A 15,518-nucleotide genomic window follows, 5' to 3' on the forward strand; every position below is an offset into this window, starting at 1 on the left:
AAATGTGTTCATTCTGGCACTGCTTATGAGTTAAGTAGGAAATTAAAATGAATTGGATTTTGAGGGGTTGTGTTCAGTATTGGGCCAGATCGTTTCTAACCCATAGGCTGTGTGATTAATAGGCCACAAATGCCCAGCAGACATCAAATGAGAGAGAATGGCCTGAAGTGTGATGAAATGGTAAGGGGGTGGTTTCTCCTGCCACAATTTGGAAATTCAAGCATCCCTGGTGCTCATTCTGATTTAGAAAATGAATATAAAGCTGCCACCTACCCACTCCAGCGTGGAGTAGTATTCTAAAAGCAGTGTATACATTTGTGACTTTCAAGACAGCAGAAGAGTGTCTTCTGTGCAATTCTGCACATGGGGCTCCTCCATTTCTGAGCCTTGATTAAACCTAAGCAATGATGACCCTGACTGAGGAAATCTGGCACAGAATTCTTCGCACACAGAAGTCCCTAAACTAATGGCTCAAAAGATTTAGTTGTAGTCAAGTCTCTAGTAAGGATGCCCAGGTTGATAAATCTGAATTTTACATGTTATATTGTAAACATCAAGTAACACCACAAACATTTAAAAAAAGAAAGTTTATTGGTCTTTAAATGGCTCAAATTGCAAATAAACCAATCGGGTAGTGGCATCAGCCTAAGACATGTGATGCATGTTTGTCATTTGGCTTCATAGCACCTCAGTACCCAGGAGAGGAAAGGTCTCAAAGCAAAGTCACAATGTTAGTGGTTAGGACCCCTGGTTAAATGAGACTGCAACAAGTACACACGGAGATCGCTGGGCCCACGGGGCCGCGCTTACATTGGTAACTTTAATTCTGCACATGGCACAGCCTATGAAAAATATGAAAGATGTACATCTCAAACCCTTTAAGGACAAATATTTAACTAATATGACAAGCCGGATGTAATATCTGAAGAGTTCAGTTCCTAAATAGCCTATTTTTGTTAGCTTTACGTACACATCTGTCACCTGGAATGCCTGAACACATCTTTGACTTGCTGAAATTAGGACTGAGCAAAAAGAAAGAAAACTTTGTTGAATCAAACTGTCCTAGTCCCATTACAAAGAAAAGAAAAATCTGACAGTGGTAAATTTCCCATTGAAATCATGGCCCTCCAGCGGGCATGCCATACAGTGGCAACACAGCCTACTGTTTGGTGCCAGACGTCTTTTCTGCACTATCCTTGGGTTTGGTTGTTCGATGTTAACTTTAGGAAAACGTAGAGACAGTGTTATTCATTACGAACACAGCCTACAAATAATCCCAGTAACTCCCGTACAAACTGTAACCTCGGGAATACAAATTTAGAAGTTACCAGATGGCGAGCACGACTTTTCTGAAGTGTTCTAGTGCAAAACGCATTAGCACTGTCCACGCTTTTCCTGTGCTCTACTCCAAGGAGATCAAAATCTTAACACATGCTCACCACTTGCAGAAAGGGATTTCCAGGGACCAGCATCTTAAAGAAAGAGGGTTCACTGAGACATAACTGGTACTGAATGCTCATAGTCTAAAATTATCTTACAAGTAGACGCTGGTCCTTCATTTTAAACTACCTTACACTTAATTAAAAGCAATCAAGAAGCTCTGGAACCTTACTTTCAAGAACCAGAGTATGGCACACAGTTTAAATTTGGACAGACTCCTACCAGTAATTTCTCGAGAATCTTCTACACAAACGTTGTCCTCCATCCTGACATATATTCTCTCACCAGGACACATGGGCAATGGGCCCACGGCACAGTGAGGACACACCCAGAATGATGTAAGTGGGTATATCTTTAGGTTTCTAAATTAAGGCATATTTAAAAATTTCCATGTACAAGTTTACACCACTTTTCTAAGTTAATCACCGGGTAATTAATGCAGATTCACAGATGAATTTCTCAGTTGAACTATATGCAACAATCATGCCAGTAACGTTTTCTTCTATATTTTGCATAACAATGGTTAAAAAAAGTGGTACAGTTTAACTATCATGTTCACAATTGTCATTTGTCAAGGCAGTAGAAGACCAAGACATTTTAAAATGATATAAAATTTAAGCTTTATAATAAACCAGAGGAAGTAGCCTTTCCTCCCATTGCCCACCCCCATCTCACCTCTTGAATAGTTCAAGAAAGACTGCCAGCAAAACACAAGTGCCCACGCCACATTCAGGACTGTGATACATGTAGGCAATTATGAAATAAGTTGAACTTTGCTTCTTGGTGAAGCCACATTAATTTCTTTTTTAAGTGAATTTGACTCTCAGTGCAGTTCCAATTCATGCTTTTAGAGACACATAACAATTTCCAAAATGTTAAAGTAATTTCAGTCAATTGAGCCTTCAGTGGCAAAGCTTATAAATTATATTTCTTAGTATGGTCAAGATAAGAAAGGAGTTTGGGCTTTGATTATAAAATGCAGCATCTTTCTCTTATTCTCTTGGCTAAACTTTTCCTCTTCTTTTTCCCATTCTTTTCTTTGCTGTCTTCCATCTTTCTGGCTCGAATTTCCCTCATTAAATCAAAAAATACCTAGAAAGAAGAAAATACGATAAATAAACCAAGTAGATCATATGTGCCTGGAATTTCTCTGAATCACAACAGTAAACCTTGGGAATATATATGAATATTTAGGAGCTCTTGTTTGGGGAGTACAGAGAGAGGAAAGCACCCAACTAAAGCCTGCTTCTCCAAGTATACTGAGAAAATGGGAAAAAATGAATTTGGTAAAATGTGTTTAAATAATATAACCTAATCTTTCCGTCTGAATTTTCAAGATAAAAATGAAAAAAGCACTACAAGTGAGGCTAGCTCCAAAGATATAAAACTCAATGGATCACATTTGAGTAATTTATAGTTAGTAAATGTATTTTATCAATTAAATTTTAAAGTAATTTGTGTTTAATAAAATTCACATTTAATAACCTGGTTTTCTTCAACCCTGTTTTAAAAAACAGCTGTGGAAAATGACTGCTTCCTTTATCGTTCTGATACCAGGCACTAGAAAACAATTTTGTTTGTTGCACTATATTTGTGGATTTATCAATTCTTGTTTGATGTCTAGAAATTGGCAAATAATGGGAGATATTAGCATAATAATTTAAAAATTACTACTGTAACAAGAAGTTCAATATCAATAACAAATGTCTGAGTACACACTGAAGGGCCTAGAAGGATGTGGACTTACTGTACACAAATAGTGATGAGTGGATGAATAACTTTTATGCGTCACACTTTTGCATTCTTCTGGATTAAAAAAATGATTACTTCTAGAATAAAACTTGATAAGACTAAAAACAAATTCAAGGAAACTGAAATCATATCAAGCATCTTTTCTGACCACAATGCTTAGAAATCAAGTACAAGGAAAAAACCTATAAAATAACAGAAACACGTGGAGGCTAAACAATATGCTACTAAAACAACCAATGGATCACTGAAGAAATCAAAGAGGAAAGCAAAAAATACCTAAAGACAAACGAAAGCATGACAATCCAAAATATATGGGACACAGCAAAAGCAGTTCTAAGAGGGACGTTTATAGCTATACAAAATATATCTTGTATACAAAATACAGAAAAATCTCAAACAACCTAATCTTACACTTAAAGCAACTAGAGAAAGAAAAACAAACAAAACCCAGTTAGTAGAAAGAAATAAAGATCAGAGCAGAAATGAAATAAAAACAACAAAACAGAAAAGATCAATGAAACTAAAAGCTGGTTCTTTGAAAAGATAAACAAAATTGATAAACCTTTAGCCAGACTCATCAAGAAAAAGAGGGAGAGGGTTCAAATCAATAAAAGTAGAGATGAAAAAGGAGAAGTTACAACTGATACCACAGAAATACAAAGGATTGTAAGAGACTACTACAAGCAACTATATGCCGGTAAAATGGACAACCTAGAAAAAATGGACAAATGTCTAGAAAGGTACAATCTCCCAAGACTGAACCAGGAAGAAGCAGAAAATATGAACAGACCAATCACAAGTACTGAAATTGAAACTGTGATGGAAAAATCTCCCAACAAAAAAGTACAGGACCAGATGGCTTCACAGGCAAATTCTATCAAACATTCAGAGAAGAGTTAACTCCTACCCTTCTGAAAGCATTCCAAAAAATTGCAGAGGCAGGAACACTCCCAAACTCATTCTATGAGGCCACCATCACCCTGATATCAAAACCAAAGATATCACCAAAAAAATTACAGGCCAATATCACTGATGAACATAGATGAAAAAATCCTCAACAAAATACTCAGCAAACTAAATCCAACAATACCTTAAAAAGGATCATATATCATAATCAAGTGGGATTTATCCCAGGGATGCAACGATTCTACAGTATCTGCAGATCAATCAGTGTGATACACCATATTAACAAACTAAAGAATAAAAACCATATGATCATCTCAATAGATGAATCTGATAAAAAGCTTTGTCTGCAACACTGATTTGTGATAAAAACTCTCCGATAAAAACTCTCCAGAAAGTGGGCCTAGAGGGAACATACCTCAACATATATGACAAACCCACAGCTAACATACTCAATGGTGAAAAGCTGAAAGCATTTCCTCTAAGACCAGGAATGAGACAAGGATACCCACTCTTGCCATTTTTATTCAACATAGTTTTGGAAGTCCTAGCCACAGCAATCAGAGAAGAAAAAGAAAGGGAATCCAAATTGGAAAAGAAGAAGCATCACTGTTTGCAGATGACATGATACTACACATAGAAGATCCTAAAGATGCTACCAGAAAATTACTAGAGCTCATCAGTGTTCAGTAAAGTTGCAGGATACAAAATTAATACACAGAAATCTGCATTTCTATACACTAACAACAAAAGATCAGAAAGAGAAATTAAAGAAACCCATTTACCATCACATCGAAAAGAATAAAATAAATACCTAGGAATAAACCTAACTCAGGAGGCAAAAGACCACAACTGTAAGAGGCTGATGAACATAATCAAAGAGGACACAAACAGATGGAAAGATATCATTTTTCTTGGATTGGAAGCATCAATATAAACTCAAAATGGATTAAAGACCTAAATGCAAGACCGGATACTATACAATTCCTAGAGGAAAACCTAGGCAGAACACTCTGACATAAATCGCAGCAGTATCTTTTTCCATCCATCTCCTAGAGTAATGGAAATAAAAACAAAAATAAACAAATGGGGCCTGATTAAACTTAAAAGCTTTTTCACAGTGAAAGAAGCCATAAACAAAATGAAAAGACAACCCACAGAATGGGAGAAAATAATTGCAAACCATGTCACCAACAGGGGATTAATCTCTAAAATTTAAAAACAGCTCATGTGACTCAATATCAAAAAACCAAACAACCCAATGAAAAAATGGGCAGAAGACCTAAATAGACATTTCTCCAAAGACATATAGATGGCTAAAAAGCACATGAAGAGATGCTCAACATTGCTAATTATTAGAGAAATGGAAATCAAAACTACAATGAGGTATCACCTCACACCAGTCAGAATGGCCATCATCAAAAAATTTACAACAAATGCTAGAGAGGGTGTGGAGATAGGGAACTCTCCTACACTGTTGGTGGGAATGTAAATTGGTGCAGCTACTATGGAGAACAATATGGTGGTTCCTTAAGAAACTACACATAGAGGTACTATATGATCCAGCAATCCCACTCCTGGGCATATATCCAGAGAAAAACATGGTTCGAAAGGATACATACATCCCAATGTTCACTGCAGCACTGTTTACAATACCCAAGACATGGAAGCAACCTAAATGTCCATCAACAGGTGAATGGATAAAGATTTGGTACATATATACAATGGAATATTACTCAGCCATTAAGAAGAATGAAATAGTGCCATTTGCAGCAACATGCATGGACCTGGAGATTATTATACTAAGACAGAGAAAGACAAATATCACATGATATTGCTTAATGTGGAATCTAAAAAAAATGATACAAATGAACTTATTTGCAAAAGAAACAGACTCACAGACTTAGAGGATGAACTTATGGTTACCAGTGGGGAAGGGTGGGGGGAGGGATAGATTGGGAGTTTGGGATTGACATGTACACACTGCTACATTTAAAACAGGTAAACAACAAGGACCTCTGTATAGCACAGGGAACTCTGCTCAATACTCTATGATAAGCTAAATGGGAAAGGAATTGGAAAAAGAATAGACGCATGCATATGTGTAACTAAATCACTTTGCTGTACACCTGACACACAACACAGGTAATCAACTATACTCCAATATAAAATAAAAATTAAAAAAGAAAACAAGGACTATCAGACTAATGGGTTGAGTTAAATGGACGCAGGACCAACAGAAAAGGACACGGATAATTAAAGAAGGGGAAGACTGAGCATAAAAGCTTAGAAAGAATGCAATGTACTGAAACACGCAGGTGACAGTTCAAACCCCATGAAGTCTTGCCCCACTTGCTGCAGCTTGAAGGCCTGGAGACTGGGGATTTTGCAACACCTCTGCTTCAAGTCCACAGCTGACCAGCAGGGGCAGTAAGCCTCCAAACTAACTACATGTGATTAGCAGAAAACTCCCAGTACTGCTTTCTGATGTGAATACATCACTGCAGAATGGATATTAGAAGATGTGATTTCTAATTTTAGATGAGTATCTGCAATAAACTGCAAACGAATCCCTACTGGAAACCACCAAGGTCATCTTAAACTTTACATCAGCTAACTTAATGAATTAAGGTAAAGGAGGCCTTGTTTCAACTGCCAAGTGGAAGGAAATAAGTAATTTGGAGTAAGAATGAAGAATTGGTTTTGACAAACTCAGACAAATGATAATCCCGAAAGTACAGAGCTTCTTCCAACTTTTTAAAAATACACTTTCAAAATTTCTGCTTGCCCTCATTTCCTCCCACCCTCTTTCCTCCTGTCCCCTTCTTTCCCTTCCCCCCCTTCCCCCCCCCCCCCCGGCATGTACAGAATTTGACTCTTCTAATTCCAGAGTAGAGATCACAGGAAATCCCTGTTCTCACGTAAAATGAAAGTGAAACGAAACTAGACACAGACTCAAAATGCTTAGCTCAGAATACTTACAGTTGAAAAAACATATAAAAATTATTAGAAATGACAAACATCTCTCTTAAAGCATCATAGACCGTTAGCTTTAAATGTAAACCTTTGCCTTCACCAGTTTCTTCATTTTAAGTACTTAACAGCCCCTAGTTCACAACACAGACAATACTAAATTTTCAGAAGAATTAAAGATCTACTATAAAGGCCAACACAAAAAGGAAGCAAAAAATACGTTTTCTTCTTTTTTTAATTAATTTATATTTTAATTTTTGGCTGCACTGGGTCTTCGTTGCTCGCGCAGGCTTTCTCTAGTTGCAGCGAGCGGGGGCTACTCTTTGTTGCGGAGCGCAGGCTTCTCATTGCGGAGCACGGGCTCTAGGTGCGCGAGCTTCAATAGTTGTGGCATGCGGGCTCAGTAGTTGTGGCTCAAAGTCTCTAGAGCACAGGGTCAGTAGTTGTGGTGCACAGGCTTAGCTGCTCCGTGGCATGTGGGATCTTCCCGGGCCAGGGCTTGAACCTGTGTCCCCTGCATTGGCAGGTGGATTCTTAACCACTGCGTCACCAGGGAAGCCCTAGGGTAAGTGCTTTTTAAGTTTAGGATGGGAGAGCTTTTCTGATGAAGCCACAGAATCCAGAAGTCTCAAAGGAAAAACAACAAATTTGACAACATAATCTTTAATGTTTTTTCCATGGCAAAAGGTAAAAATCAGCAAAGTTAAAAGATACGGTATGGGGTCTTGCCTGGTGGCACAGTGGTTAAAGAATCTGCCTGACAATGCAGGGGACACGGGTTCGAGCCCTGGTCCAGGAAGATCCCACATGCCGTGGGGCAGCTAAGCCTGTGCGCCACAACTACTGAGCCTGCGCTCTAGAGCCTGCGAGCCACAACTACTGAGCCCACACTCTGCAACGAGAAGCCACCGCAGTGAGAAGCCTGCGTACCACAACGAACAGTGGCCCCCACTTGCTGCAACTAGAGAAAGCCCAGGTGCAGCAACAAAGACCCAACGCAGCCTAAATAAATAAATAAGACATGGTATGGAGCAAATCAATCAGTGTGCTATACCATATCAACAAACTGAAGAATAAAAACCATATGACCATCTCAATAGATGCAGAAAAAACTTAGCACCCAAACTTATGATAAAAACTCTCCAGGAACTGGGCACAGAGGGAACATACCTCAACATAATAATAAAGGCTGTATATGACAAACCCACAGCTAACATCATACTCAACGGTGAAAAGCTGAAAGCATTTTCTTTAAGATCAGGAAAAAGACAAGGATGTCGCCTCTCACCACTTTTATTCAACATAGTTTTGGAAGACCTAGCCATGGCAATCAGACAAGAAAGAGAAAAGGGATCCAAATAGGAAAAGAAGAATTAAAACAACTGTCATTGTTTGCAGATGACATGATACTATACATAGAAAATCCTGAAGATGTTACCAGAAAACTACAAGAGCCCATCAATGAATTCGGTAAAGCTGCAGGATACAAAATTAATACACAGAAATCTGTTGCATTTCTATACACTAACAACGAAAGATCAGAGAAATTAAAGAAACAATCCCATTTACCATCGCATCAAAAAGAATAAAATACCTAGGAATACAACTACCTAAGGAGGCAAAAGACCTGTACTCCAAAAACTAAGATGCTGATAAAAGAAACTGAAGACAACACAAACAGATGTAAAGATATAACGTGTTTTTGGCTCAGAAGAATCAATATTGTCAAAATGACTACACTACCCAAGGCAATCTACAGGTTCAGTGCAATCTCTATCAAATTACCAATGGCATTTTTCACGGAACTAGAACAAAAAATTTTTTAATTTGTATGGAAACACAAAAGACCCTGGTAGTCAAAGCAACCTTGAGGAAGAAAAATGGAACTGGAGGAATCCGACTTCCTGACTTCAGACTATACTACAAAACTTCAGTAATCAAAACAGAAATATAGATCAATGAAACAGGATAGAAAGCCCAGAGATAAATTGACCATAGGTGCGTGGGTTTATCTACAACAAAGGAGGCAAGACTATACCATGGAGAAAAGACAGTCTCTTCAATAAGTGGTGCTGGGAAAACTGGGACAGCTACATGTAAAAGAATACAATTAGAACATTCTTTATCACCATACACAAAAATAAACTCAAAACTGATTAAAGATCTAAATGTAAGACTGGATACTATACAACTCCTAGAGGAAAACCTAGACAGAACACTCTTTGACATAAATTGCAGCAATATCTTTTTGGATCTGTCTCCTAGAGTAATGGAAATAAAAACAAAAATAAAATGAGACCTAATTAAACTCAAAAACTTTTGCACAGCAAAGGAAACCATAAGCAAAGAAAAGACAACCCACAGAATGGGAGAAAATAACTGCAAACTATGTGACCAACAGGGGATTAATCTCTAAAATTTACAAACAGCTCATGTGACTCAGTATCAAAACAAACCCAATGAAAAAATGGGCAGATCTAAATACACATTTCTTCAAAGAAGACATACAGACGGCCAATAGGCACATGAAAAGATGCTCAACACCGCTAATTATTAGAGAAATGCAAATCAAAACTACAATGAGGTATCACCTCACACCAGTCAGAATGGCCATCATCAAAATGGCCATCATCAAAAAGTCTACAAACAATAAATGCTGGAGAGGGTGTGGAGAAAAGGGAACCCTCCTACACTGTTGGTGGGAATGTAAATTGGTGCAGCTACTATGGAGAACAGTATGGAGGTTCCTTAAACTAAAAACAGAGTTACCATATGATCCTGTAATCCTACTCCTGGGTATATACCTGGAAAAAACCATAATTCAAAAAGATACGTGCACCCCAATGTTCATCACAGCACTATTTACAATAGCCAAGTCATGGAAGCAACCTAAATGTTCACTGACAGAGGAGTGGATAAAGAAGATGTGATATATATGTGTATACACACACAGAGGAATGTTACTCAGCCATAAAGAAGAATGAAAGAATGCCATGTGCAGCAACATGGATGGACCTAGAGATTATCATACTAAATGAAGTATAAGCCCAACAGAGAAACATAAATATCATATAATATCGCTTATATGTGGAATCTAAAAAAAAAAAAAGATACAAATGAACTTATTTCCAAAAAAGAAAGAGACAGACACAGAAAACAAACTTATGGTTACCAAAGGGGAAGGGGTGAGAGACAGCTAAATTAGGAGATTGGGATTAACATATACACACTACTATATATAAAATAGATAACCGGGAACAGTGCTTAGAGCTTTCTGAGATGCTCTACGCAGTTATAATCCTCAAATTTGGCTTGAATAAAAATTTCTATTTCTTTTGTAGGAAAAAAAATAAAGACAACTAACAAGGACCTACTGGATAGCACAGGGAACTATACTCAATATTTTATAATAACCTATAAGGGAGAAGAATCTGGAAAAGAATATACATATGTATAACTGAATCATTCTGCTGTACACCTGAAACTAACATGATATTGTAAATCAACTATACATTCAAAAAAAAAAGATAAAAACAGATATGGTATGCATTAGGAGACACTGTCCCAAACGGATATAGTGGACAAAGGGTTACTGTCCTTAATATAAAGTAGGCTTATGAATCAAAAAGATAAACCCATTAGATCAATGTAATTTCAGCGTTCACAGAAGATCTACAAACGGCCAATGAATCAACTACAAGCTGCCCAGCCTCAGTAGTAATCAGGAAACACAAACTTAAAGGCTCCTTTAATTGACACTGGCAAGTAGTGGGGAAAGGGTTTCCTCACACTGTTGGTGGGAGTGTAAGGCAGCCTCTCTGGAGGGTGACTTGTCATTAAAATTTAAAATGCACCCTTGCTTTTGGTCTCGTGTGGGTGCACGTTCACACGGTTCACTGTGTTATGTTTGTAATAGCACTGCAGACAACCTAAATGTCACTGGTAGGCTTTTTTCATAATTCAGCCATTTTCCTAACTATGGAACATTTTGTAGATTTTAAAAAGAATGTGGTACGTCTATATGCAACATGGAAAGAACTACGGGATCTATTTACTGTGAAATTTAAAAAGCAAACCACAGAAATACACTATACATACACATATACACACACACAAATCCTATTTATATAGGTGGAAAACAAGCAAATACAACCTTTCCCTAAGGTTCTTTTTTTTTTTTTCCCTTAGATTCTGTATGCCTGTCTTTAAAGGCAGGTAAATGTCTGGAAAGATACACACGTGTTAGCAGTGGTTACCTACAGGTAAAGGAGGTGAGTGGAATCTGGGTGGAGTGACACTCACTTTTCCTCCGTATACTTTTTCCTCTGTATCATGAATTTTTCTTTATACAGTGAGCATATGTTCATGTATTACTTGTATAAAGAAAAAATTAAGAACATTTTCAAAAACAAGACACATTTCTAACAAAATTCTTTCCCCAACATAAAATTGGCTCTCTTGACATAGTAAATCATACTTTCATTTTGACATCTACTTGCCTAATTTCTTTCCATTTCCCCCAACATGTTCCTTAAAATTAAGAGCAACCTTGGAGTTGCGATTTAAAGAGCCAGAGCATTTAGCTAGAAGGGTACTACAAGGTCATCAGATGACCTGGCACCCAGGGAGGACCCAAGCAGGTTTCCCAGATGGTCCTCCAGCCTCTGAGTGATTCCTCTGAGACAGGCCAGGCCTCAGCTCAACAATTCTGATGGTCATGAAGCTTTTTCACAGGGTAGTTTTAAAAATCGGCTTCTTTGAAACTTCTACCCAGTGGTCTATTTGGAATCCAGGTAAGGATAAGGCATGGGCGTTTAAAGTCTGGCGGGAGCTAGTATTTGTTTTCTGTGACAAGACACCTCTCAATTTAATGGAAGGAGACACTGTTAACACTTAATCCTGCAAAATCTGATCAGACTCCTGGGAGTGGATGACACACAACATGGGAGATGCCACAAGTATTCCAACCATTGTTTTAAGTAAAATAGACAGGGAAGAACATTGGCTCCAGAGGTGGCCACACCCAGAGCCAGCAGATGCCACTACGACATGGTGACCTTGAGCCAGGTATGTAATCTCTCCGCACCTCAATTTCCTCACCTAAAAAGGCGTCATGAGAGGACTATCTATGCTTCATAGGGTTAAAGATGAAACAGTGAGTGCTGGCCACAGCGCCTGGCTCTTCAAGCACTAAAGAGTATTATTAGCTCTTACAACTGTATTACATCATTGCCTCAGCAAACAAACCCAAAAAACAAATATAATCCCAACGTAACCAAATTTAAGAAACTGAAGAGTTGCTGCAAGTTACTTTTCCTTAGCCACTGAGGTACGTTATCTGGTAGCCACTCTTCAGGACACAGCAGTGAAACATGCATGTCTGTGACTTAGCTCTCTGGTGGCAACCACAGGTACTAGAATCGTACATATTCCTGATATATACATACATGTGCGCTTGTGTGTGTATGAGTATGTTTCAAACACAGATGGCAGCAAACTAGACGCTGTTCTGTACTTTGCTTTTTCATTTACTGATGTTGAAGATCATTCCATATCAGCACATTAAGCTCTACCTTCATTTCAGTATTCCATTATATGGACGCACCATCTGTTACTGGACACTTGGATATTTCCTGTCTTTTGCTTCTACAAATAATGCTTCAAGGACTACTGCTGAACATACACTTTGCATGGATGTATAATTTTATCTGTATAATAAATTTTTAGAACTTGAATTGTTGGGGTCATAATTTTTGATAGATAATTGCCAGACTGCCCTTCCAAGAACATATGAGAGTTCCTTTTTTTCCCATACTCCTGTCAACAGTATTATTATCAACCTTCTTGCCCTTTTCCAATTGACAGGTAAAAAAAATTTCACTTCCCTTTTTATAAGTAAGACTCATAAGCCTCTTTGCAAGTTTAAACACGATTTGCATTTCTTTTCTGTGACAGGGCTATCTGTTTTTCGACCATTTCCCCATTGGGTTGTTGGTCTTTTTCTTACTGTCTGGTGATATCTCTGATAATGCACACTACCGTATTTTCCCAGGGCCTCTGATGCCAGCAGGTGACACTACGGGACTGCTTCAAGCCTCAGAGCTTGGACAGTTATTGCTCCCCACTCCCCTTAGATCACGATGGTTTGTTCTATAACCTGCTCAAGACATCAAACAGGAGGAAACAAAGTATACATATGCTATGACAGTCTTCATTGGTGCCTTTCAAAACCCCAAACATGCTGAACCTTAAACTGTATTTCATCAGTACTTTAAATCTGCCATAACTTTAGAGGAAACTGATCTACTCAGTAGAACTCTTACAGCAATTTGTACAGATGTCTTGGACTTAAAGGAATCTGACCGTGTGACTAAAAAAAAAAAATTAATTTAAGACAGTAATAACACTGTCTTAAAACCTACAGTAACAGGCAGAAAGAATCTCTACATTTTTAACATCATGATTTCTGGACCAGGGCTGCGAATCTACAGCCACAGCAGACGAGCTCACAAGCACCTGCGGCCACCTAGGGCAGTTACTCCAAGTGTGCCGCGCTGCCCGTTTGCACATCCAGGAGCTAGCTAGATAGGCAAATTCTCAGGCCTCACCCCAGACCAAGCGAATCAAAATCTCTGGCGAAGACCCAGGAATCTGTGTTTATCAGGCTCTGTAGGCAATCCTCCTGCACGTTAGTTTTTGAGAGGCACTCAGTAGAGCCTAGATACGCGGGGGCTGAAAAGGCCCCTCAGAACCTGTAATGCCCCAGCGCAACCGGCAGGCTTCCTAAATGCTGATGATGGCGTCCCGCAGCAGGATGAAAAGCACCTGGGAAGGCTTCTAGAAACGAGGTAAGGGTGTTCTGCACCTGGTCTCCAGGAAGGGCCAATCTGAACACAGTGTGAAGATGAGGGGAGAGGACACAGGAGCTCCCCTTCCACTTGGGGGAGAACAGAGGCTGAGGGTAGGGAAGGCAGCTGTGGTGACAGAGATTTCAAAATCCTCTCCCCCCCCCGGGGTCTGGGAGAACTTAAGTGAGGCTGGGCAGGTGTCAGCTCAGAGAACTTACACTGTTCCTTCTAGATTCTCCAGCCAATCAGGATAAGGAAAAAAAAAAAAAAAGCAGGGATTCAGGTCAGGAATCTTTCAGTGCTTTAAAAAAAAAAAAAAAAAAAAAAAGGTACATCTAGCTGCAGTGTCTCATGTTTTAACGCCTCTCGGGAACCTATAAGGACAAAGTGAAGTAAATTCCTAACGTGCTGTACTTGAGCATTCGGGGCCATAAAAAATCAACACGTATTAAACCTCTATTTGAAAGTCTCACAGAATCTCTAGACTAAACAGAGCCGAGTTAAAGCACATCAACCTATTTTTAACATGACGTAGCAGTAGAGCCACCTTTTTACCTTGTCAACATTAGCTCGCGTTTTAGCAGATGTTTCCACATAGTTAACATTCCACTGATCGGCTCTGGTTTTTGCCTCTTCTACAGAAACCTGCCTTTTATCTTCCAAATCTGATTTGTTTCCAACGAGCAGAAATGGAACATTCTCATCTTCTTTTACTCTTAAAATCTGCTCCCTGGATAAGAGAAAATGAGCAAGAAATATTAATGTTATCTCTACATGTTAAAATAACAAAACATGCAATTAGCAGTTATTTGTTTCTAGACAATAACAAAAAGCTCACTTATTACCCAGTAGGAAACAAGCAGCACTTCTTCCTTTTTCTACCATCAATGATTTGAGCTCCACATTCACTTCATTCGGAAAAATACACCGAAGAAGAGTATAAATATGGCAGTAGACGTACGAAGTGAGTATCAAATGCAACTTCCTCCGAAATGCTTTTTTAAAAATAAACTTTTTATGTTAGAATGATTTCAGATTTACAGAGAAGTTGTGAAGATAGGACAGAGAGTTCCCATATACCCCACATCCAGTTTCCCCTACTGTTAACATTAATGTGGTACGTTTATCACGGTTGATACAAGTATACCTTGTTTACTGCAGTCTGCTTTACTGTGCTTTGTAGATACTACTTTTTTTTTTTCTTAACAGACTGAAGGTTTGTAGTCACCCTGCATCAAGCAAGTCTATCAGCGCTATTTTTCCAACAGCATTTGCTCACTTTGTGTCTCTGTGTCACATTCTGGTAATTCTCGCAACATTTCAAACTTTTCCATTATTATTATATTTGTTATGGTGATCTGTGATCAGTGGCTTCTGATGTGACGATTGTAATCGTTATTGGCATTTTTGCTTAAAGTGATGCTCCCTTTAGAGTTTGAGAGGCTACTACAGAATTTTAGAATAGGAAAGCACCTTTACAAACTGGTCCAACTTCATTCTTATCAGAAGGAAAGTGAGAATGAAAAAACGTAACAGAGCTTTCTAATATTTCTATCAAACACTCAATAAGCACTACAAGTTATAGGCCACCAACTGTGCCAA

The 15,518-nt window shown here is 38.5% G+C and overlaps 1 protein-coding gene across 2 annotated transcripts in view; it reads right to left on the bottom strand.

The window, feature by feature from the left end:
* Positions 1 to 563: 563 nt before the first annotated feature.
* RALA (RAS like proto-oncogene A) overlaps positions 564 to 15,518 on the bottom strand; it is a 77,673-nt gene continuing 62,718 nt past the window's right edge. The window contains exons 5-6 of one of the 2 annotated variants that reach the window (XM_029233110.1): positions 14,472 to 14,646; positions 564 to 2,532 (exon numbers count right to left, since the gene is read on the bottom strand). In XM_029233110.1, coding sequence (XP_029088943.1) covers positions 2,410 to 2,532; positions 14,472 to 14,646 — 298 coding nt within the window. In that variant the 3' untranslated portion in view covers positions 564 to 2,409. The remainder of the gene's footprint in view (positions 2,533 to 14,471; positions 14,647 to 15,518) is intronic. The other variant, XM_029233111.1, reaches the window with a different exon arrangement.

This window comes from Monodon monoceros, unplaced genomic scaffold (assembly GCF_005190385.1).
Source record: "Monodon monoceros isolate NGI ecotype Baffin Bay Population unplaced genomic scaffold, NGI_Narwhal_1 Super_Scaffold_2, whole genome shotgun sequence".
In the NCBI taxonomy this organism is placed as follows: domain Eukaryota; kingdom Metazoa; phylum Chordata; class Mammalia; order Artiodactyla; family Monodontidae; genus Monodon; species Monodon monoceros.